This window comes from Thunnus thynnus, chromosome 14 (genome assembly GCF_963924715.1).
Source record: "Thunnus thynnus chromosome 14, fThuThy2.1, whole genome shotgun sequence".
NCBI classification, from domain to species: Eukaryota; Metazoa; Chordata; class Actinopteri; order Scombriformes; family Scombridae; genus Thunnus; species Thunnus thynnus.
Genome location: NC_089530.1, coordinates 21,043,574 through 21,066,623, shown reverse-complemented (window position 1 = coordinate 21,066,623; position 23,050 = coordinate 21,043,574). Strand labels below are relative to the sequence as shown.

Below are 23,050 nucleotides of genomic sequence, written 5' to 3'. Positions count from 1 at the left end.
AATATTGAAAGTTTGCTGAACTTTTTAAAGTTTGAATGGATATTTGGCCCCCTAACGAAAGCTGAAGCGTCCCCTTTTATAGATTACATCAAATCTTTTACATGACTATCCATAAATCTACAGTACGTAACAATGTAAACACAAGACTCACATAAATCCCAATGAATATTACATTGTAACATTTTATAAATTTACAAGATGAATAAAACCTACTGACCTGACAGATTTGTCTAATTTAACAGCACTTTAAGCAGGTCACTATGCACTGTGTGTGGAGTTGTTATCATTTAACTAAAAAACTAGGAAGAAAATAAAGTAAAATGTAAAATAAATTGAACAAAACAAAAAAACAAACACTAGTATATTAAGAATATAAACCCAATACAACAATAATAATGATAATATCTTATTGACTGTTCCCAATCGTTTAATAAAAAGTGAAATGTAAGAAGGAAATACAGTATGTGAGTGCTCACCTGTTTGTTTTTTCAGTGTGTCTGCACAAAAACTGGCCCAAGGCTGATATACAGTAACATAAAATATATATGATACATGGTCAAAATAGCATTGATTCAAGTATCCAGTCATCTGTCTTTCATGTCCTCTTATTGGGACAATATGAGAAAATAGCCACCTCCATATTGCAGTGTGATTATCACCATCCTATGTTTAGATGGTTGAATGTTTGCTTTTTATTTATGTGTTTCTACATAAATGCCACTAGGGGTCAGGCTTGTTCAGTAAATAAGCTGTTGTGACTCTTTCATCTTCCACCTCTCCAAACCACATTGCTCTCTTTCTCTCTCCAGGGTAACTTAAGTTTTTCGATGTTTCTGTCCAGTTGTGGCTCCCCCCCCCCCCCCCCCCCCCCCCCCCCCCCCCCCCCCCCCCCCAAAAAAAAATTATGAATGACAATTAAAACAATGTGAACTTAATGTCATCCTTTAACCTCCCCACACATACACACAAAGCTGTGTCAAGTGATTTTAAGTGGGGGTTGGTTTCGATCCGCCTTCGCAGGTGCTTTCCACTGAGAAGAAGAGCCAGAAGAGCATTGAGATGTTCCCCTTCACAGTTCTCCTCAGGGTTCTCCCCGCTGTTCTGCCACCTCATACCAGGATGGGGCCCCGAGGCTTTTGGGGCTCTGATGGAACGATCTGGGTTCAGAAGTCACTCTGAGGGACTGGCCACACTGTCAGAACACAAGAGACGTATGACTCTGGAGGACATATATAGGTAAGTATTCTGAGGCTTATAGATTAATGTAAAGTACCTGGTAGTAGATATCCATGTAAATGACCAATATGTCCGTAATGATCATAAACAGAAATAGTATCCACCTGTTGTGCTGTGCCTTTTTTTAAAAAGAAGATGGCAGTATACTGCACCAATGTAAGATATTATAAAAATCAAATAGATATTAAGTAGACTAAAGCAATTTATTAAAAGCTTAGTAACATTTTTTAGTTGTTTTTGATACTACACAGTAAAGAAAGAGACAGGAAAAACGGGGGAGGATAGAGGAAGACATGACGAACATCCCATGCTTCATTCGAGCAAAGGTGCAACTTTTTTGGATACATGTGCTGTGTAAAGAGGTATGACAGCCACTCATGAACCAAAGTCACTTTTTTTTTTTTTTCTCTTAACCACAGTTGTAGTGTCAATGACTCAGGCTCCTCTTTTAGCATGTTTGTGAACATCTTGCTGCAACCTCTACTTCCTTTCCTTGAGAATGGAGTCATGTTACATCTATGTAAAAGAGGAAGGGCCCTCTTTGCAGACTCTCTAGCAGGCAATGCATATCAAGAACATTTTGTTTTTTTATTTTAGTAACACTTTACTTTAAGTCTCCCCTATTTAGCATTTATAAGCAGTATACAACAATTTAATAAATAGTGTGTAACACATTATAATGTAGTCGTTTGCAGATATAAGGGTTTATTAATGTATTTGTCAACAACCAGAACTCTGGAGGTTGGTGTATTATGGAGATAATGAATGAAAACATGGTAAAATACAGTTGAAATGATATAAAATATGTCTTCACACGCCTTATAATTATAGTTATAATTGCTGACAAATACATTAATAAACACTTAAAATGTCCTTGCTTATAACTACATTATAATGTATAGAAACCATTTATTAAATGTTTGTGTATGGCTTATAAATGCTTAATAGGTTAAAATAAAGTGTTCCATATCAACAAAAGCACAATATTGTGTAAAAACAGGTCGACGTATCAACTTATATTTCATGTTTTGACAGCTTTCTTACTATGGGATCAAAGTATACATCAATGTCCAGCTTTTTAAAATGTTGTAACTGTTGTTAAGTTGTTAAACATAGCTTGATAATAAGTTAGAATTCTTCTTTCAAATTAGTCTTGTTAATTAAAAAATAATAACCTACATTTGCACACTTTCGCTATTACTTCAGTGGACTTAAGTGTGAATTCAACTTTATTTACTCTTGTGGTGAAACTGGTGAGTTCTTAAGAAAGTCCTTCAGACTCGGAAACAACGGGTCTTTTTTTCCACATGAGACATTTTGACATGTCACAGTAGGAAAATCACAGGTGTAAACAATACAACTAATGATGGCTGAATTCCACTTAGCCACTTCAGTTTCGAGTTCCTGGTATTGTGCATATTGGCTCACTGTTACGGCTTCCTGGGGCACTTCAATAGAACAGAGACATTGTTAAAGTGATTAGTAACACCTGTGCTTTTCCTATTATGACGAGTTAAAACGTCTTCTGTGAAAAAGGTCATTTCAGTGGTGATTTTGTTGTTTTTTTTACTCTCCTCAGCACGTATCGGGTCTGACCTTCTCATGTAGTGTGGTGAGACATTTGGACAGTGAGGAATTTAGTGGATTGCTCATGTTATATCACCTGGTGATTCGGAACAACAGGGTGTCTATTCTGGGGTTTTCCATGTGCAGATGACGCTTATGTTTTGCTTTCATCTCTTTCACAACCAGCTACAATTGATTATCCCAACCTGTGACTCATCCGACATGTGAGGATGAAGTTTGGAGAGTTATATCATCGACATCATTTATTAGCCTCTACACTAGTTGGAAATAAAGCATCATAACTATTTAAAAGTGTCCAAAGACCTCTGCAGATGGTGGAGACAGCTGTGGTTAATTGGAAAAATTAGTGAAATTAGTTAACAGAGATATTAGGATATTGTATATCCATTCCATTTAACATATTGGCTAAAGGCCACTTTAAAAGGCACGGCTGATTCAGTGAGCTCATTCTTCATGAATCAACACCATCAGGTGATTATTAGAGTTTCTGTTCCCTGCATGAGTAGGTAGGAAAGGAGCTGTGGTTTCCAGTGTCTGGGCACAACACAGACGAATGACTCCTTCCACAAGGAAGAGAAAAGAAAATAGAAAGTGATTAGCGAAACAGCACATGGGGTTAGTACGTTTTAGTAGGATAATAACAGGTAGATGAGATAAAATGTTCTACCTTGACAGCAGTAAATCTGGATATTTGGTTACAGTGAGAATAGAGATAAAAGTTTTACATCTGATGTACTTCACAGCTAAGTCAGCCTTCCTCCCGTTTCCTTTTGTATATCATTCTCAAAGATTAGATTCTTGGTAAATCCACTTTGACACACTTTGAGTCTGGCCAGATTATACTTGTTTTTCAATAATCCCACAGTCATATTATGTGAAATGTGATACTAGGAAAGCCAGGGTGGTCTGTCTGATGGTAACATTTTGAATTAATGCAGCATTATTCAGTTTGATTAATCAATTTAAACATTCATATAAGTTATTAATCAAGCAAAAATACCAAATATTTGCAGGTTTTAGATTCTCAGATGGGAGGATTTGCTGCTTTTGTCAATTTTATGTCATAGTAAAGTAAACATTCTGAAATTTTACAGACTAAACAAGTAATTACTTATTTGAAAAACACTGAGAATAGTCATTTGTTTCAGTCTTCAACTGAATAATTTGCAAAATATGTTAGTATAGACACAAACAAGGACTAGAAGTATAAATATATACTGAAGCTATATTTCTGTTTCTCTATCACACACACACACACACACACACACACACACACACACACACACACACACACACCTTACACTTATCAAACACAAAGGTATTTTGGTATTTTCCCATTCATACCACCTAGATGCATCATGTCTTAATGATGTCTCACACTATCACGCTTTTACATGCAACAGCAGCAAGTAAAATGTGACAGTTAGGAGCAAAGTGCGCACTTTTCTAACCTCTATATTGGTTAAACCACAGTAAAACAGTTGCTGCACTTCGCCTCATACGGTTGGCACCGTCACCAATAATACACCTTGTTAACCACCTATATGTGCGCTTGTGATTTGTCAAGAGCTCCATTGTTTCAACTACCCTGACAGTCACAGATAGACTGGGTACTGGATGTTGTAAAGTATATTTCCTCATGATTGGTTGATGATTGATGAATTACAGTCATATTACAGCTTTGCTCAGGTACATTGCCATTAGCTATAGAAACAGGAAGGTTTAGTGGTCACCCTGAAGAAACCCTGAAGTAGGTGAGGTTGAAACTCCATATTTACATTTATTTATTTGACATTTATCAACAGAAAAAAGAACTGTAAATGAGACAGAGTTAACCTAAAAAGCTAAATTTCATATGTCGTCACTGGACAGATGTTGAAAAAGCAATAGAAAATTAGAATATATGTTTTAGATGATGTTTGGAATATGTTTAATATCTTATTATATCATGATTAAGGGGTTCACTCTTTAGTAACATGTCCTTAATTTCTGATGAGTTCTTCTTACTGGCTGCTTATTTAAAAAAAAACAAAAAAACTTTTTGGTTTAGTTTTGTAAGAAGGGGACTTTTTGTGGCAGATTACAGAGAATGGGACGTGAGATTTTCTTTGCATTGTTATGTTATATATTGTCTCACACTGATATCATTGGTGTCATATGAATGAACACTAGTCCCTCCAGTCAATATATGAACAGTCTGTTCTCAGGTAAGCATCAGGGAATACTGTCTGATCCATCTCATATTCTCCACGCCGAGTATGAGCTCTTACCCTCTAGCAGACGATATATAGAGGACCCCAATGTAAACTCAAATGTTCTAAAAACTCAACTGTACCTACCACAGTTGCTTGTTGCTTGTAGTATCATAATGTTGCTTAAGGCTGCAGGGTTGTGCAATAGATTCATGGAATGATGCGAGCGGTTGTGTAATTTGTTGCTTGTTCTTATCACCGGCTGTGTGAAATATGTGCAGTATGTGTGATTTGTGGTTGTGATGTGCTACAGTATGGGTTGTTTTGTTTATATGTTGTTTGCTTTTTATTATTACTACAATGGAGGCAGCTGTATGATAAGACAAAATATTGTGTCATGCGTGCAGCATTTGAGTCCAGTTTGAGTTCCCTATGGTGACAATAAGTATATGGTGTTGTATATAAGTCTAAGCAACACAATAAATAACAGAACTAAATTACTAACTAACAATTGTAAGACAGAGAGGGAGAGAAACACAGAATAGTTGAATAAAGCATCTACAGTCATGCATGCATGGACTAAAAAGCCCATGTGCTTTTGAAGTGTCCTTGAGCAAGACATTAAATCCCTCTAAGCACCAGAAAGTCTTTTTCACAACCTGCAACCTCCTCAAACAGAATTTTCCTCACAGTCAAAACAGCATCACCTCATCATTGCATTACCTATGCATAAATACACAAATGCATATGCAAATATACTACATTCATTCAGCTAATCGGTCCAAGTCTGCTTATGATAAAGTGTAGAATTTTTCTCTCATCTTCCTGACTCATTTGCTGAGGCTGGTCTCATTGCAGGCTAATGATATATTTCTAAGGCTCTCATGAAATAGAATATGACGCGACCTGTCTGTCTCTCTCAGTGACGCTCCTTTGTGCACAGTAGGTGGGATATGCTTTTCAGTATTGAGTCAGACAGATAGATCCCCCTGGCGGCAGCGAGCTGTAACTAACCCCAGGTTGTGACTGAGAGAGAGAGGAAAATGGGTGGACGGAAAGTCCCCGTGTGGAAATCCCCTTAACTTGGGCTTTTTCCTTTTTTTTAAAACTATCGTTAGCGGACGTGTGTACTCTTTTGAAAGGCTTCGCAAACTGCCAGGGCTCCCAAATAGATCTGACACTAAAGGAAAGAGAAGGTTGAATGGCGCCGAGGACCGCTGCGGTGAGGCTGAGTGAAGTGGCTGAGAGAGGACTAGCCTGAGCATCCGGGAGGGCTTTGTTATTACCCCGACATATTACACAGGTAAGACACCCGTCCTACCTCCTTGTGCCTCCCCATGTGGACAACATTTCTTATCCGGAGAGGGGGATAGACTTTGTAGCCACATCACGTTTGGGCCTTGAGTAAATGTATGGTCGTGTTTCTGGGGACATGGAGGAAGCTTGAAGCCTGCTCACGACAGTGGCTTTGACAGCCATTGTTTACAAAGACGTCACCCTCAAGCGGATAACAGGGCATTTAAACAACCAAATGTAGCATCGGTGCGGCTACAATGTATCAATACTCGAGCTGTGAGACCAGATTGAACGCTACATTGTTTCAAAGGTAGTTGTCATTGGAATTACGTAAGCCTTTAACGTCAGCAAAGTCTCCTGTTATTGTGTTTTGGTGTAGCCAGCCATCCTAAACCGCAGCGTCCACCACTGTGCCTCTATCTGTCTGCCTAAAGTCTGCCAGCGGTGCCAACACACCAAACAGCGATTAATGATTCCTGTCAACACGGTCACTGACATCCAGGTGTCTGTTGACTAGTCCCTCATGTGACTGACCAGCCGTTTAGCATGGCCTAGTGTGTTGTTGCACCTGCTGCTGTTTTGGGGTAGCACAGCCACACAGGCCACTATATAAGAAGAGTGTAAAGGTGTTTGTAAGTGAGCAACTATAACAGTTTTCACCGAGTGCCAGCTGCTAATCACTTGACGTGAGGTTGTTGCTGGAAGTTAGAAAGTCAGCAAAACTCTGGGCCTACTTGCTGACCAACACTTTCAACTTCCTGTGAGCTGAGAATGTGCTGACACTTTCTGCATTTTGGGTGAAATATTCCTTTAAAATCCCTCAGCGTTGTACACTCATGTAAACACTTGATTCTTGATCAGGGTTGGGTATTAAACCTTAATACTAAAGTAAGTCTGTGTGGTATTAAATATCAAAACTGACAGGTACTGAAAGTTGGCATTGACTGTTTGGTCATGTTTTTAGGTTTGTTTATTTATTCTTCCATTCTTCTACCAGAAATCAGGAAACTTTTCTAACTACAGATTGTATTTTTGTTTAGGAAAAGTTCTTACACATCTGTTTGTGTTAAGACATCGATAAATAGGGATATAATTAGAAGTTAGTATGTTTCTCTGGAATAAAAAAAGATTTTTGGAGAAAATAAAGTATAAAAACAGTATCTTTTTGGTATTGTTGTCAAAATTCGTCTTGGCACCAGTGTTGAAAGATTTCCAATCATTCTCAACTTTACTTCCGTGACTTAATATAAGTCGACTGTTTTGCCCTCCAGAGTTAGGTGAAGGCGAGGGAGGAGTCCTTCGGGCAGTCAGTGTGACCTTCCCAGCAGCCTGGGAAGCCCTGGGTGGCCTTCATTTCAAGTCTGGAAAACACCAGTTTATTGTTGGAAGGCTTTGAGCTCAGTGGGACACTGGGACGCCCTGTTGGGGGGGGGGGGGGGGACTCTCCAAAACCGTCAAGACAAAAAGGAGAATTAAAAGAACAAACGAGAACACAAAGGGTTCTTTGTTTGTTTATTCTATTTGGCCCACCAGAATCTCCAGTGAAAAAGCACCAAGCAGCCTTTACAGCGGGATGATCCTGTGTCTTGGGTGGTTTCCCGAACAAACTGTAAATTAAGTTGTATCTGAGTCTCAATTAATAAGGAAAGGGAATCTCCACTGAAAATTTCCCACCAGTCCCACCAGACTGTTCTACTCTATCCTACTGTGAAATAACATATCCACTCCCCTTCTCTCCATCCAGTTTCCACATTGTTCGATCATCGGCGGTTGGTGCCTCCTCCTCCTCCTCCTCCTTTCCTCCTCCTTGTTCCTCTTCCTCCCCACCTTCCATCCACCTGGCCACCCATCCGCCATGTCGCAAGGTCAGAACTTCCTCCCCAAATTCCTCTTTGTCTCCAACCTGCTGAAGGCGGTGAAGATCCGTCAGCGAGTGCCCAATGACGTGGTGAAGCCGGCTGCCAGCGGCGGCCTGATGCACCACCTAAGGGGTATGCACAGATACACGCTGGAGATGATCGCCATGAACCACTTCCCACAGGCCTTCAGGGAGGTGGTGCAAGCCGCCATCCTAGACCGAGCCATGCAGGCCTCCTTGGAGCAGGAGAAGAAGCTCAACTGGTGTCGGGAGGTGAAGAAGATGGTGCCCTTACGCACAAATGGTAAGAAAGCTAGTGCTGATGTTTAGGAGCTATAATGGAAACCTTAAACCAGTTTCTATGATTTTTCCAATTCTTGGGTGTAAGTTTGGAGTAATTTGAGATGTTAAGTCACAGGAAGGGAGTTTAAAGTTGTGGTTTAGTGGTTGTGTATGTTTGGACCAAAAAGAATAAATGCTGTTGGAGCAGGAGGATCTGGAGACACTTGACACAAAGCTAGACAACTGGAACATTTCAACAGATTGAGCTGATGTGAAATTTTCTGTTCCTTGAATTCAGGAACAGAAGCAATCTTGATCACTCGGGGGGGAGGGGGGAAGGGGGGGGTGGGCGTGTTTTGCTTTTGTTTCATTTTCTATGATATAGGAGGTGCGTATTTATGAGTCAGGCCCATTTGATATGTAAATTCTGAGATGTCATTACTCACAAGCAGGGTTACTGTAAATGACAACAATTGATGGATACAGCTTCCGCTTTCATATACACTCATTTAGCAGCCCCCTTTTTGGTTTTTACTGTGCCGAGCTGAGCGCTTGAGTCCAGTCAACCCAATGCTACGTCATGTTTTCTATTACGTGGATGTCGTAACACGGGAACATCCCAGGCTACACAAACATACAGACATGGGCCTCATTACTTATGATCATAGCTCTGTACTGGGAAATTCTCTGGCGTCACATGCAGGAGTATTATTTACTGTTGATGGTGCCTCAGACCCGACTATTTCCACAGTCTTTCATATACAACCTTAGGGGTATGTCCCCTCTTTTTCTGTGTAGGTGTATGTAAGGAGTGTGAATGTCAGTGGATCTTAAAACTTCTTAAATAATTTTAGTTCCCCACCTGCCTGACTGACGTAGGTTTATGTCTTTGTGACTGTCTGATGTGTCAGAGCTCACTGGGCCTTATTAAATCAAATGTGTAAAAAATCCAAGTCTGTGTCACTGTTGCTGCTGGCCTATATTGTATTAACTTAAACACATCTGGTATGTACATCAGACTCTATTTTTAGATGAGGGGAAAAAACAGTCTTTGAAGGGAAACATCAGCCATGGCATTAACAACAGAAGAAGGAAGCGGAAATCAAGCTGGGTAACAAGTTTGTCTTAGACATGTGAGTTTCCAGGGGAAATAGTTTCTTTCTTTCTCACAGGAAGCAATAAACACTTGGCAGTGAGAAAATCCTAAAACAATCTCATTTCAGAATTTACTTTGAACACTTACTGGATGATGTGTGTTATATCCTCATGTTGTTTTTTTTTGTAAATAGTGAAACTTTTCACAAAGGGCCCTGGTGATTACGAAATGAGTTAGTAATGACTAAAGGAATTACTGTAACACTCAGAAATACACACATACAGTTCCTCTTCAGAAAGACCCCTGAATAGATGAAAAAGTTTACTGCCTTTTTGCTACCAGTAACTTGGATGGAATTTCCTGGTTTGCGAAGATGATGTCATTAAGATGAGACAGAATTTGGAGCTGGAGCGTCTAACTCTGAAGGACCCAGACGTGACTTTGAGCAGAGGACGGACAACACACACACACACACACACACACACACACACACAGAGGACTGACTGACTGCTGCTGAGTCACTGGAGCTCAGCAGACACACATACAGAGAACGTGAGAAAGCAAAAGTCCGTCAGTGAATGACCAGTCAAAGCGGGTCATATTAAGCTTCTCAGAGTTAGCACACTGTTATAAGATCAGTCTCCACTTTGTGTGAATTTACTCGTTAGCCCAAAATCTTTTTCTGAGGTCATCATCTACTGTATGTGAATATACTGAAGATTAGAACCTCTCAACTCATTTCAATCTTCCCAAAACCTTCCCAGGATAGACTAAGAAATACAGCTGACCGGCATAAAAGCCAAACATAAGACGTTCACTCCCCGGCACTTAAAATTAATAGGCCAATATCCGTTTTCCTGGTTCATGCAACTTTTCCGCCCAGTGAAGAAATGCGTTATTGAAATTCAGTGCGTCTTCTGTCTTGAATGTCTCGGACGCATCCGAGGGTTTTTCCCAAACAGCATCCCATGTCTGTCATGTGTCCCCAACAGGCAGGATTTGTTCAGCTACAATACACTGACGCCACATAGCAGCAGAGAGGACACACACACACACACACACACACACTGCCACAGTGTTCTGTTTTTATAAGCACATATATCAAGTTTTTCTTGTAAATGTGGTATCCTGATTATTTGATATTGAACATACTGCTGTTTAATATTCTCCATATCTTCAGTTCTTATCAAAGCAGAAGCTAAAATGGTCTTGTGCAGGGCTTGTTTTGTCAGACTAACCTCAACAAACAGCTTGCAGACAAAGAGTGGGATAGAGAATGATTGTGACACAGACCTAGAGCGTCATTGGAAAGCACAACATTGCAAACTTGTGGCAAGTGTCACCTGGATGGCTACCAGATGAGGATTAAGCCTGATCCTACGCTGGTGTGTTTTCAGGAAGTGTCGCAGCTTGCCACAGAGGAAGTATCTATATTTAGACTGATGGGACCAACAGACCATCTTTCATCTTCAGTTGTCAGGCAGCTCAATCCAGGGTCAAAAGTCTGCGTGTTTTTGTGCACAAGAGGAACTGATTATACATGTGTGTTTGTGCCTATTCTTGTATGCCTCTGTATGGATCTCTGTGAGGATGCCTATTCTCACTAGAGAGCTGTGCATTTTATGTTTTTGTTGAGCATGATGCAAGAGTGCCGAAATGCAACACCAGCTAGCTAGTCTGAAATAGAAGCGGATGTTTTTTTGTTTTTTTTTTCCTCAACGTACAGTGGGATGTTCCTTTTGGTTGACAGAAAACAACGGAATCTGACATTACAGTCATCTCACTGTACACATAGTTATTTTTTGAAATCTGATCACAGTTCGGCCTATGGTGCAACACTTACTCCAGAGTTTTTGTATGGTAGGCTGGCTAATCTCTCTAATGCACATAGGCTCGCCCTCAAAATGTGAACAACTCTCTGAAAGGTATACAGCAGCAGCATTATACAGATAAAGGTGTGTTTGCTCATTTCATTGTGTGAACCATTTCCAGGTAAGCATTAGTGAACAGAGGACAGATCATGATCATAAGCATTAATCACAGCCCTCATCGGGTGTTGATAGCAGTTGTTAAAAAAGATAACATTCCATCCTGTCCAAGCCACACCCCTGTGGAAAGTCCAGGACCAGCTGAGTTGCATTGATGAGTTGGGATCATAGGAGGGGAACACGCACACACATATACACACAAAAGGCAGAAGTTAGCGCAGGGAAATTCCTGTGTTTAGTGTGGCAACAGGGTTTTTCAGAGCTACACACATTGACTAACATGGCTGGGCTCTCCTGTTTCACAATGAGAAAAAGACCCAGCTCCGCCATAGGAGACTAAATAAAATTCCAGGATTTTAAGTTGTTCGTGCTCTTACACACACAAATGCGTTCAGAGAAACCAGCTCTTTATCTCTCCAGACGGTTAGTAGAATATAAAGGACGCAGTTTTCTTTGATATGAAATGAGACAAACAATTTGCTGGAGATTTTCCAGGTATCAAGGAGTTAAAAAAAATAGCTTTTAATTTTGCAAACATGTATTTCAGGTGAATTAAGGGATGTTATTCTCAGGCCAGCTGGGTAGAAGCCGAGCTTTGTCTGTAGAATGTGCGTACTTGCAGACATGTGAGGGTCATATAATAGTCTAGACACCAGATAGTGCGACAACCGGCCTGACAGCTTGGAAATCCCCAGACTCCTGTTACGCATGTGTGTGTGTACAATGCAGTTATGTGTGTGCAGTTGTGCATACTGCGTGTGTTCGTGCATGTGTCTCTGCACAGTTTTAGAAGTCGTGTGTCCCGTGTTCAAAATCAACCACCTTTAGTACTAATATTGTGTGTGTTTCTCTGCCTTCTTTGTTGTTTCTATAGGAGATGGGAATTGTTTGCTCCATGCAGCCTCTCAGTACATGCTGGGCGTTCAGGATACAGACCTGGTGCTTCGGAAGGCCCTCCATGGTGTTTTGAAAGAGACAGACACTGGTGTCTTTAGGGCCCGCTTCCAGGCAGAGCTGCTCCAGTCTCAGGAGTTCACTCAGACCGGACTCCGATATACCACCATGGTATGAAGATTAGCATAGCTCTACACTAAAAGCCTTTTTCATTACTTTGTATTCACATTTTGGCTAGGAGCAAGTGTTTTGCAGAAGCCTGAGCTAAAAAAAAATACAACCTTTGTGCTAGTTGGATAGTAAGATTTCAATCCTTGTCTTTGTCTTTTGCATCCTGTAAATAAATTTCTTGTTTTTATAGAGTGCTCTTTCATAGTTTAAGCAAGAGTATGAGCAAAAGTCTTTCTCCTCTTTCTCCTAGCTACAATATATTTTATGAAAATATAATCCATCACACAAGTTTACACAAATTCATGTCCCAACTCTTTTTGTGTGCATGTGTGTCTGCTGTCCCAGAACTGGGAAGAGGAGTGGGAAAAGATTGTGAAGATGGCGTCTCCAGTCTCCAGTAGCAACGGCCTCCAGTTTGACTCTCTGGAGGACATTCACATTTTTGTCCTCTCCAACATTCTCCGCAGACCCATCATCGTCATTGCAGGTACACACATTAGATCATCTTAAAGTTTATTGCTCCTTGTTAGCCATCAAAGGCTCACTGGTCTTGCATGAACATGTCTTTCAGCGATAGAGGAGATGAAGGTGTCTCCTCAGCCACATTGCTCAACATTTTACTGTTGTTTTGAAGTCTTTGTAGTGTTTGATTTCACTGTATCACCTCCCATCTATCTTTGTGAGCAGATGTAGAATGGATATTGTGCTTTATAAACTCATTTTTTCCAAGGTCTTGTTCCAGTACACTTAATAAAATGGCAAAATCAATTTTAAAGGGGTGACCAGGCATTAAGAAGTCCTTTGTTTTTCCAGAAAATGTCTACTAAAAACATATTTAACGTGTTTTTGGATGATTATTTTTTAAATCAGTAGTAACTCTACCTTAAATCGCTGTTCTTTCAACAGACCAGGTGGTCAGGAGTATGAAATCTGGCTCCTCCATTTCTCCTCTGAATGTGGGTGGGATTTATCTACCGCTACACTGGCCACCCACCGAGTGCTACAAATACCCAATAGTGCTCGGCTATGACTCCCAGCACTTTGCACCCCTCATTACCATCAAAGACAGTGGTCCAGGTATGAAACACTAACAGATAGGTTTTATGTAGTAAGAGAGTCAGAGAGAGGACTGATATGAAGTTGCTCAAAGTTTTTACAATTGTGTAACTTCTTGGTCTGAATTTCCCAGAGATCCGAGCAGTACCGCTGATTAACCCAGGGCGTGGGGGCTTTGAGGAGCTGAAGGTTCACTTCCTGATGGAGAAGGAACAGTCGCAGAAAGAGAGGCTTCTCAAAGAGTACCTGCTGCTTATAGAGATCCCCGTTATAGGCTTGGGCTACGATGCTACACGGATCATCAACGCTGCACGGTACTTACAGACAATAACCTCTGTGTCCTAAATATGAAGTAGACAAAGTGGAAAAGAAAAATGAAAAGACTGAGATCACAGTTATTAGACTTGTCTACGATGCTAAATGCAATTTTGCATGTTGCAACTTAGGAATGATGAAGTTGATGATCACATAAACCCTAAAATGAATCACTCTTATGAGGACCTAACACTAATGACACATGACATTAATGATGTTAAAGGCATACTATGTAGGATTTGTTGGTTGCTGTTTGTAAGCGCAACATTCAAAGTTGGTCCCTCCTCCCCGGCTCAACGACACCAGACCGAGCTGAGAGCGCGAGAGAGATAGAGAGAGCAGCGGTGGCCGAGCGAGCTAGAGAGTGAGTGAAGAGAGGGAGTGGCAGTAGCGAGAACAAAGCCGTGAATCAGAGAAATAAAACGTTATTTCTGATTATTTCATGGTGGTTACATTCTAAAGCACAAATAAACACGCCCACACCTCTGCACAACCCTGCGGGAAGGTGCCGCATTGCTGGGTGTGGTGTGAATGCAGCCAAAGCACAGGCTTCATCCTGTCCGTTGTGGCCTCTCTGCTCTGCGTGTGTGTGTGTGTGTGTGTGTGTGGAGCTCAGCCCTGCCCTCAGTCAAACAGACACAGACAGAGAGCAGAGGAGAGAGACAGAGAAGCAAACATCCCATTTCAACAGTGGTGCTGTGCCACTATTGACAACATTTAGAGGAAACACTGAAGCACATAAAAAGACACAGTGATGTAAACTGGTCGCTAAATTTTTGTAGAGTCCCTATCTCACACCCTGCGATCTGTTATTAGCTGCCGAAAGACTGACACCCACAAACATCCTGAAAACAGCAAAATAACAAGAAAATAAGAAAATACAGGTAGAGAGCAGGGTGTCTATAGATACATACACTCCCACACACTTGATGATTGAGGGGGATTATTTTTATATGAGTCTATAAATTGTTTTTTATGAAAATCCTACATAGTATGCCTTTAACTTTAAATTCAGCAAAAGGTATACAATTACAAAACGTGCTGTTGAGTTAAGAACCACATTGTATGTCTCTCTCAAGGTTGGATGAGGGCAACCTCCCTGAAGACATGAACCTGATGGAGGACTACCTACAGCTGGTCAACCATGAGTACCAGCGCTGGCAGGAGGATAAGGAGCAGGCATGGGCCGCTCAGCCGCAGCGCCCGCCGCCCTTCTCCGTCTCCCAGCTCTCCCTCATTGAAATCCGTTGTGCCACACCACGATGCACCTTCTACGTCTCTGTGGACACGCAGCCTCATTGTCATGAGTGCTTTGAGAAGAGACAGGCTACTACTGGTGGAGGAGCGAGGATAGAAGGGGTGGTGCAGACCAAGGGAGGAGGGGTACAAGGTGGGGTAGGAGTGATAGGGGGATCAGAGACTGAGGTGAGCTCCAGGGGAGCCCGAAGCAGCAGCCCCCCATCCTCCTCGTCTGGGAGAGGGGTGGTGTTATCCAGCCCCCGCTCCGCCCCACCCACCGCTCCCAGCCTCAGCCTGTACAGTGAAACTCATGCCATGAAGTGCAAGACACCCGGCTGCCTCTTCACCCTTAGTGTGGAACATGATGGACTTTGCGAGCGCTGTTTCAACTCCAGGCAGAACCATGGACCCCCTGGAGCTGGAACGGCTGCTACAGGACTCCCAGGCCCCAATGGGGGGCCTATAGCTCCCCATCCGGCCCAGGGCTCCGGCTGGACCCAGTGGGGTGGCTGCGAGACAGAGACAGAGCGCTGCAGTATGTGCAGACAGGAGGCGTTCAGGATATTCAATGGCCTGTGTCCACCCTGCATGCAAAGACAGCAGGCTCCAGAGAGGGGAGAGCCACAGCAAAACAACCCTAGGACTGAGGCCACATCTTCAGCTTGGAGCCAGACAAGGGACCCTGAGCGGCCGTGCCTCACCCTAACCCCAGGACACACCTCAGCCTGGCAGGCCCCTCTGGCCCGGCCTTGTAAAAGATCTGGCTGCCAGTTCTTTGGGACGCCAGAGAAGTTGGGTTTCTGCACTATTTGCTACGTAGACTATCAGACCAACCACCGTAAGTCCTGAAACTATATTGGATAGCTTCTGACTGTTATGTTACAGGTTTTTCAGACATCAAAAATGTCTTATATAGGGCTTTAAGTTAGTTTAAACAAAAGTCTTGCTTGTAGGAATTGTTGTGTAATGTTTAATTGGATTTTCTATCTTTCTTATCTTTTATTTTTTAATTGAACATTGTCTGCCTGCTTCTATCATGTTAACACTGTTTAAGAACTATTTTTACTCAAATTTCAAACATATGGGACATTACTTATGTTGGCCAATCTGGTGTTTGTTCCAGACCTGACCCCTCCCCCTGCCCCGGTCCAGAGCCGGCATGGTTTGGAGGCAGGCTTCCAAAATCCCTCACGGTGTCGTGGTCCTGGGTGTGGTGCAGTTGGCAAGGCAATGCTGGAGGGCTACTGCGACAAGTGCTACGTCAAAGAGCAAAGCACACGGCTTAACCAAGTGGCACATCGCACACCACACTCCCCTCCACTGGTCATGGTAGGTGTCTGGCATACCTTCTTAAAGGTGCAATGTGTAGGATTTAGCGGCGTCTAGCGGTGAAGTTGCAGATTAGAACAAACTGAATACCCCTCCCCGTCCCCTTTCAAGCATGTAGGAGAACCTACAGTGGCTACTGTAGAAACATGACGGTGCAACAAGCTCCGTGGAAGGGGACCTGCTCCCTATGTAGATATAAAGGGCTCATTCTAAGGTAACGAAAACACAACGGATCTTATTTTCAGGTGATTAAACGCTTATTAAAACATACTTATGAATATTATATTCCATTTCTGCAAGTCCGTTGCGCTAGATGCCACTAAATTCTACACACTGCACCTTTAACTCCTTTTCCCTTGCTGTACTTCGTTATCTGTTGTTTGTGTCCTTTTTTTGTCTTTATTTTTCTTTGATCCTTGCTGCCTGTCTTCTCAACTCTTGCAATATGCTGCTGGTCCACAGTTTCAGTCACCAATTGAACTTTCTCCTCTTTCTCTTTGCTCCCTTTGTACAAAAAGCGTGACCGAGCAGCTAAACCCAGATCTTCACAGCAATCCCAGACCCAGACCCAGATTCAGTGCCGGCGGAGTGGCTGCAGTAATGTGTCCCCGGGTTGCACAGACCTCTGCCCAGAGTGCCACACGCGTGGCCAAGGCAGAGAGGCGGGCAGGCGGGCGCAGGCGCCCAAGGAGAAGTCTAAGCAGCGGTGCCGGACGCAGGGCTGCGACCACTACGCGAACCAAGAGAAACAGGGCTACTGCAACGAGTGTGACCACTTCAAACAGATTTACCGCGGCTGACCACATACGCACCCATGCATCGATGATGATGACACATCGCTAGCACGCTAGAGCCGCTGCCCTGCCATGGGCGCCCCATGCCAGTCAATGCACCTCTGATACTAACTAACCAACTAACTAACTAGCTAGTGACTAACTAGTAACCTTATGGCCTGAAAATCAAACCCCCCATGTAGAATGTGAAGAGAGAGTGTGTGTACATGGGGGGGAGTAAGTGAGTGTGTGTGTGTGTTTGTCTGTTTGTGTGTGTGTGTTTGTGTGTGTGTGTGTGTGTGTGTGTGTGTGTGTGTGTGTGTGTGTGTTCGCAGTAGACATGGCCTCCAGAATACCTCTTTGTGCAATTATTATCATCTGATGTGCTGTGTACACTTACACGGTGAGAGGTTTGGCTACATGTCAGAGCAACTGACTTAACTCTTGTGTACAATATGTATTTAGAGGTACGCAGTGAATCGTGCCGGACAAAATGATTGTATGTTGACATAACGAGAAGCATCTGACATTGCTTTCTAGACCACAGCCAAGGATTTATACCCCTGTCTGTCTCTCTGTCTGTCTGTCTGACTGTCTGTCTGTCTGTTTATCTGTCTTAACCCATCTGTGTATCTGTCTGCCTGTCTGTCTAGCATTTGCTCTGTAGAGAGAGGAATGCAGTAGTTGGGGATGTCCAGCAACAAATGTGTGGAAGTAGTAAGCAGAAGTGAGCCAAAACTGGGCCAAAGCAAAGCAAATGAAGTGCTTGAAATAAAATGAAATGGTAACCACTGTTGTTTAGTTTAGCTCTCCAAAATCACTCTTATGTCCTCTAAAAATTGACAAAGATTTGCCAAAAAAGGCTTTTGCAATCAATACTGTAAAATGATCAAGAATTAATTTTCTTCCATTAGTCAATTGCAGTGTTATATTTTAAGGCAAATTAACTTTAGTATTCTTATCTGTTTATATGAAGTTAACATTGTGAATTGCTTGATATGGAAACAGTGCAAGACAGACAGGGCAGGCCCCTGCTAGTTTTGGTGCTACATGTACAGAAATACAAGCCTCTGCATTGTAGCCAACATGCTGGCGGTGTCAGCGGACAGAAGGCAGAGAACACAGTAGAGACAAGACTCATTCTTTTTCTATTCCTCCCGTCCTTCCTCTTATTTCCCCTCTTCTCCTCCAAAACAGATCTGTTGCCTTGGACGTTGTTTTCCTGTTTACTGACCACTTAAGCACCTAGAAACTCATACGCAGATACATGCGCACACATACCTACACATGCGCACACAAATGTAGTAGCTCCAGTCCTGTCAGAAGGGGATTGCCAACAATAGAGAGAACTGAGAACATAATGACGGATGCAGTCTGACTGGAACATTATCCACCTTAGCACCACACACACACACACACACACATGCACACGCAAACACAGCTCTGTGAGATTGTATGCGCCCCACCCCAGCCTGAGGTGATGTGTAGGTAAACAAACCCATAAAGAAATGCATTCCTCTCTGCTCCACCCCACTGGATGTGCCAAGGCGACAATTTCCGAACATCAGAGAGCAATCCCATTGCCTGCTTTGGCCAATCTTGTTTATCTGAATGTGTTTTGTGCTGCCGCTACAACAGCACAGTATTGGGGCTGATCCTCGATAAGTTTTGCCTTTAAGTAGTGATTGAAATTTTATGGACCAGAGGAGCCTGATCAGTGATCCTGGATCAGTGCTCCCACCTATAAAATGCTTTTGTGAATATGGATCTTGGTCCATATTATAGGACCTTCCAACCCGATGCCTCATCTCCAACACACACACACACAACGCACATGTGTGCGTCTGGAATACGCAAAACTGACATTCCTGTTTTCTTATTTTAATTTGTTTTGGGATTTTTTAATGTATTTTAATATATTTGGTTTTGTTTCTGCCAAAAAAAAAAAAATACACGTGCCATCAATCACCAAACAGTTGTTGTTACCTCCTTAAAAATGGCCAGCCTGGACCATTCTAAACTAACTAGAGTGCCACAGATAGACATCTCCAATTGTGTGTAGCTGCAGAATAGCGCTTATCAAGTGCTTTCATGTTGAAAATCCCCTAAATAGGCACCATCTTTCCATGAGTGTTTATTTTATCCTCATACGAAGAAATGTTTATCTGCAGAGCATATCTCAAGCGTAAAACATTTATCAAACTAACTCAAATGTGATATCAACTGGAACAGTTATTTCCCTTATAGTTCTGCTGAAGATTTCAACTGCTGTAGGCAGATGTCCATCTGTGGCTCTTGTTAGACAAGCATAGACAAACAGGCTCTCGGTCTGCCTTTTCATTCAACTGTATCTAAAGCTGTCAGGCCAGCCCACGTGTTGACGGCCTGTACGTAGATCTCTGTGTGCTTTAATCACCTCTAGACAAACCTTAATCAATTAAAGGCCAATTAGTGGTCAGCTCATCAAGATCTCCTTAACATGGTTTTGGGAGGTCTGACTGAGTTTGACTGGGAGGAGATCACATAAGTTGCACATGACTTGTCTAAGCTGCTGAGGCATTTAGGAATGGTACTCCGACTCGCTTAGGGACATTCCAACAGTAGGAAGAGCATCCGCTTAAGAGCAGAAGGTGTAACAAAACATGCAAACAGTGTGGAAGTTTCTTTGTGTGACCTTTCGACAATAGGGTATTGTATGAAAAAAAAGCCTGGTTTTATTTGTTAAGTATTTATTCATATCAAGATATCTGTATTGTGTGATTCAATAATTATTTATATGTCGTCCTGAAATGAATTATTTTTATTAAGAAATCTGAAATCTGTCTCATGTGTTTTCTTGTCTCTGTAATTATTGTGTGTGTGTGGCTGGTTGGGAGGGAGGGAAAAAGGTGTGTGTGCTTGCACTATCACAGAATATGTGTATGCGACACGAACATGCACTATCCTACATGCACTTGCACATACAGAGTGCTTGTGTGTGCTTTTCAAGATTTCAACATTGCACTCTTATTACACCATTGCCCCTCTTTACTGTGCAGTGTATTGCCCAACACTGTTTCTGCTGAAAAGCAGTTGCTCACTATTGGCTGTGAATCCATCTTCAGTGTAGGAAGCACAGTGGGTGCTGCAAAAGCCATCAGATAACTGATGCCTGGTTTAGATGTGGCAGAGTGTACCATTTTCCAGTGCCTAACTGGGTTAGCTCATTTTCTCTTCTTCTTTCCACATCCGTTGCTCTTATTTCTTTTCTCATTTTTACACATTTCCATACAAAAAAAGTTCAAATGGTGAGGTTTCTTCTAGGTGCTTTTTTGTAATCAGTATTCAGTTTTTTCCAGCCTCATGTAAGGGCGTCATTCTTTAAAAAAAAATAAAATAAAGGGAACTCCCACCCTCATAAAAACAGTTCACTCAGGAGGAGTGGATCATGCAGTGGGAGGGGGGAGTTTGGAGCGAGGCGAGATATGGCAGTGACAGGTGGGGAATTGGTAATAATTATATATGGTAGGCCAGAGGTGACATTTAACATGTGTGGGGCTGCAGAGTTGTGCGTGGGCTTTCTCATCAAACTACAGCCTCTACCACAGTCAGATTGGTAGGCTGATGTGGTTTCCTGGAAATACCCCGGCATGCAAACACTCCCTTGTGTAACTGTTCCTTTGCAGACGAGTGCTGTTTCACTTGTGTGAATACTTCACTGACGTTGTGCACCTTCCCATGCAGAGTCTATAAAAGTTATTTAATGAAGCAAACATGTTTGTGACAAGATAGGAATGGAAATGTAATGGAGGTGCACCCCATATTGCCTTTTTTATCACCACATATCTGTGGTTAAATGATGCTGACAGAGAGTTCACACAGCAACAGTGCTGTCACAAGAAATGTTGTTCATTCAAATTACAGATACTTAACTGTGTCTCCATTAAAAGATGCATTGCCTATAAAGCTGGATGATATGATTAGAATGAATATCAAGACATTAATAAGAATATTTTTCAGATTTTTGCTGTATGCACAAACACAGTCTCTAGTTAAGAGAATTGTACAAAACAACAATAAAAATACAGACATGGGGGCGGGTAGGGGGAGACAAAGCAAAACAAAAAAATCTATAGAAAATATAAAATGACAAAAACAATCACATATACAATATAGAAAATGCATGCAAACTTACATATAAAACAATCAACTTTATGTTCAATGAAATTAACTGTGTTCCACTATACTGGATGAGATCTGACAAAACTCTTCACAAAACAAAAACATCAGTTATTCATTTCTTAAGTTCAGTTTGCTTGGAATAAGTAATTTGGACTGAAGAGGTCAAAATTCCAGAAATACTTGGAGTATAAAGAACGACTTTATTATTCTTGTAAAATGTATTGTTCTTATAAAGTTGTTTTTGCTCGTGTCGCTGGAGTTTTTAACTCTTCAGACTACTTCCCTTTTCTGTGCATCATTGAACTCGGTGAAGTTGTGGACAACAGAATCTTGCAAACAAATCATTATATATGATTAAATGATCATGATAGGATTCTGCTGAAGATTGATAAATGGTAAACCCAACCCTATCACTTACAATATATAGTAACATATCAAAGTAATCATTTGGGACTAGAAACTAGATAGATTAGATTAGATAGATTAGTTGTTTATGCAAAAGGATACATGTCTAAAAACTGTATTTATGGCTCCCAGACAAGGCTCGATTAACCTGTATGACAAAAAACTGCTGTTGGGCCCATACTGACCCCCAAAACAACCACTCTGTGCACTGTGTATGTACCTGCCAGTACTCAGACTGTATACTGGAGTGATCCTACCTACCTCCAAGGTTTCTGTGCAGTAGTGAGTTTGTGGCTATTTCATATAACACAACTTTATTATTATGCACCACATGAGTGCAGTATAAACCACAATAAGAAGGTCTTAAATCTAGATTGTCACAAGACAGCGTCTCAACATGAGATAACAATGTAGGACTTGCCTTTGTTGATATTGTCTTCTAGTGGTACAAATTCCTTAAAGAATTAACAGTTAAAAAACCTTTTTCAGGGCAAAAACACTGCACTACTCACATTTACACAACAATTGCACCTCTGATTTTAAATCCATATGTCCCAAACTCTGTGTTTAAGCTGTCACAATAAACTGTCAATGAAAATGTCAAATCTAGATCGCAGCACAATGTCTATTAATGAATGAAGCTGCCAAAGTCTGACTCACTGCATCTTCTTTTGAAAACTTAAATGTTGCAAAAATCAAAAGTACAGCTGAGGCTCATTCAACAGGAAGTTATCTGTTATTGTGAAATAGGAAGAGCGTGTATCCATGGTTACCTTTGTTCTGACCCTTTCATAAGCAGCAACAAACAGAGAGCTGAGATACATTATTCCACCAAGGCAGTAATGTGCACACACACAAACTCAAAATCATTATATTTGTAACATTTATAACTATGTCATTTGAAAGTCCCCCCAGTCTGTGTCATTTTTGCCAGGAACTTGAAGCAATTTCCACATTTAGGTTATAAAGGATCCGGTGAGGAAATACACCCTATGTGTCACTCTCAGCTCTTTGCTTGTTAACATCATTGCTCAAACTTGTATACTGTGTATTTTCAAGTACTTGACACAACTTTTGCCCAGTTTATTCCTTTTTTACATACAACAGCATGGAACGTGACTTGTGTCAGCTTCCACCACTTCATTTCTTCATGTGAAATGTCCAAAATTTCA

The 23,050-nt window shown here is 41.6% G+C and overlaps 1 protein-coding gene across 1 annotated transcript; it reads left to right on the top strand.

Annotated features, from left to right (window-relative positions):
- Positions 1–6,012: 6,012 nt before the first annotated feature.
- On the top strand, positions 6,013–20,130 carry tnfaip3 (tumor necrosis factor, alpha-induced protein 3). Its single transcript, XM_067610511.1, has 9 exons — positions 6,013–6,318; positions 8,056–8,473; positions 12,410–12,600; positions 12,946–13,087; positions 13,507–13,677; positions 13,790–13,970; positions 15,051–16,048; positions 16,334–16,539; positions 17,058–20,130. Exons 2-9 carry the CDS (start codon positions 8,167–8,169, stop codon positions 17,337–17,339), a joined length of 2,478 nt encoding a protein of 825 aa, XP_067466612.1. The 5' UTR covers positions 6,013–6,318; positions 8,056–8,166; the 3' UTR covers positions 17,340–20,130.
- The last annotated feature ends 2,920 nt before the right edge of the window (positions 20,131–23,050 follow it).

What these genes read in the sequence shown, in the direction of transcription:
- tnfaip3 (XM_067610511.1), top strand. Translation starts at nt 8,167, where the DNA reads ATGTCGCAAGGTCAGAACTTCCTCCCCAAATTCCTCTTTGTCTCCAAC. An exon ending in GGTGCCCTTACGCACAAATG is followed by an intron (nt 8,474 to 12,409) that starts GTAAGAAAGCTA and finishes TTGTTTCTATAG; the next exon opens with GAGATGGGAATTGTTTGCTC. An exon ending in CGGATCATCAACGCTGCACG is followed by an intron (nt 13,971 to 15,050) that starts GTACTTACAGAC and finishes GTCTCTCTCAAG; the next exon opens with GTTGGATGAGGGCAACCTCC.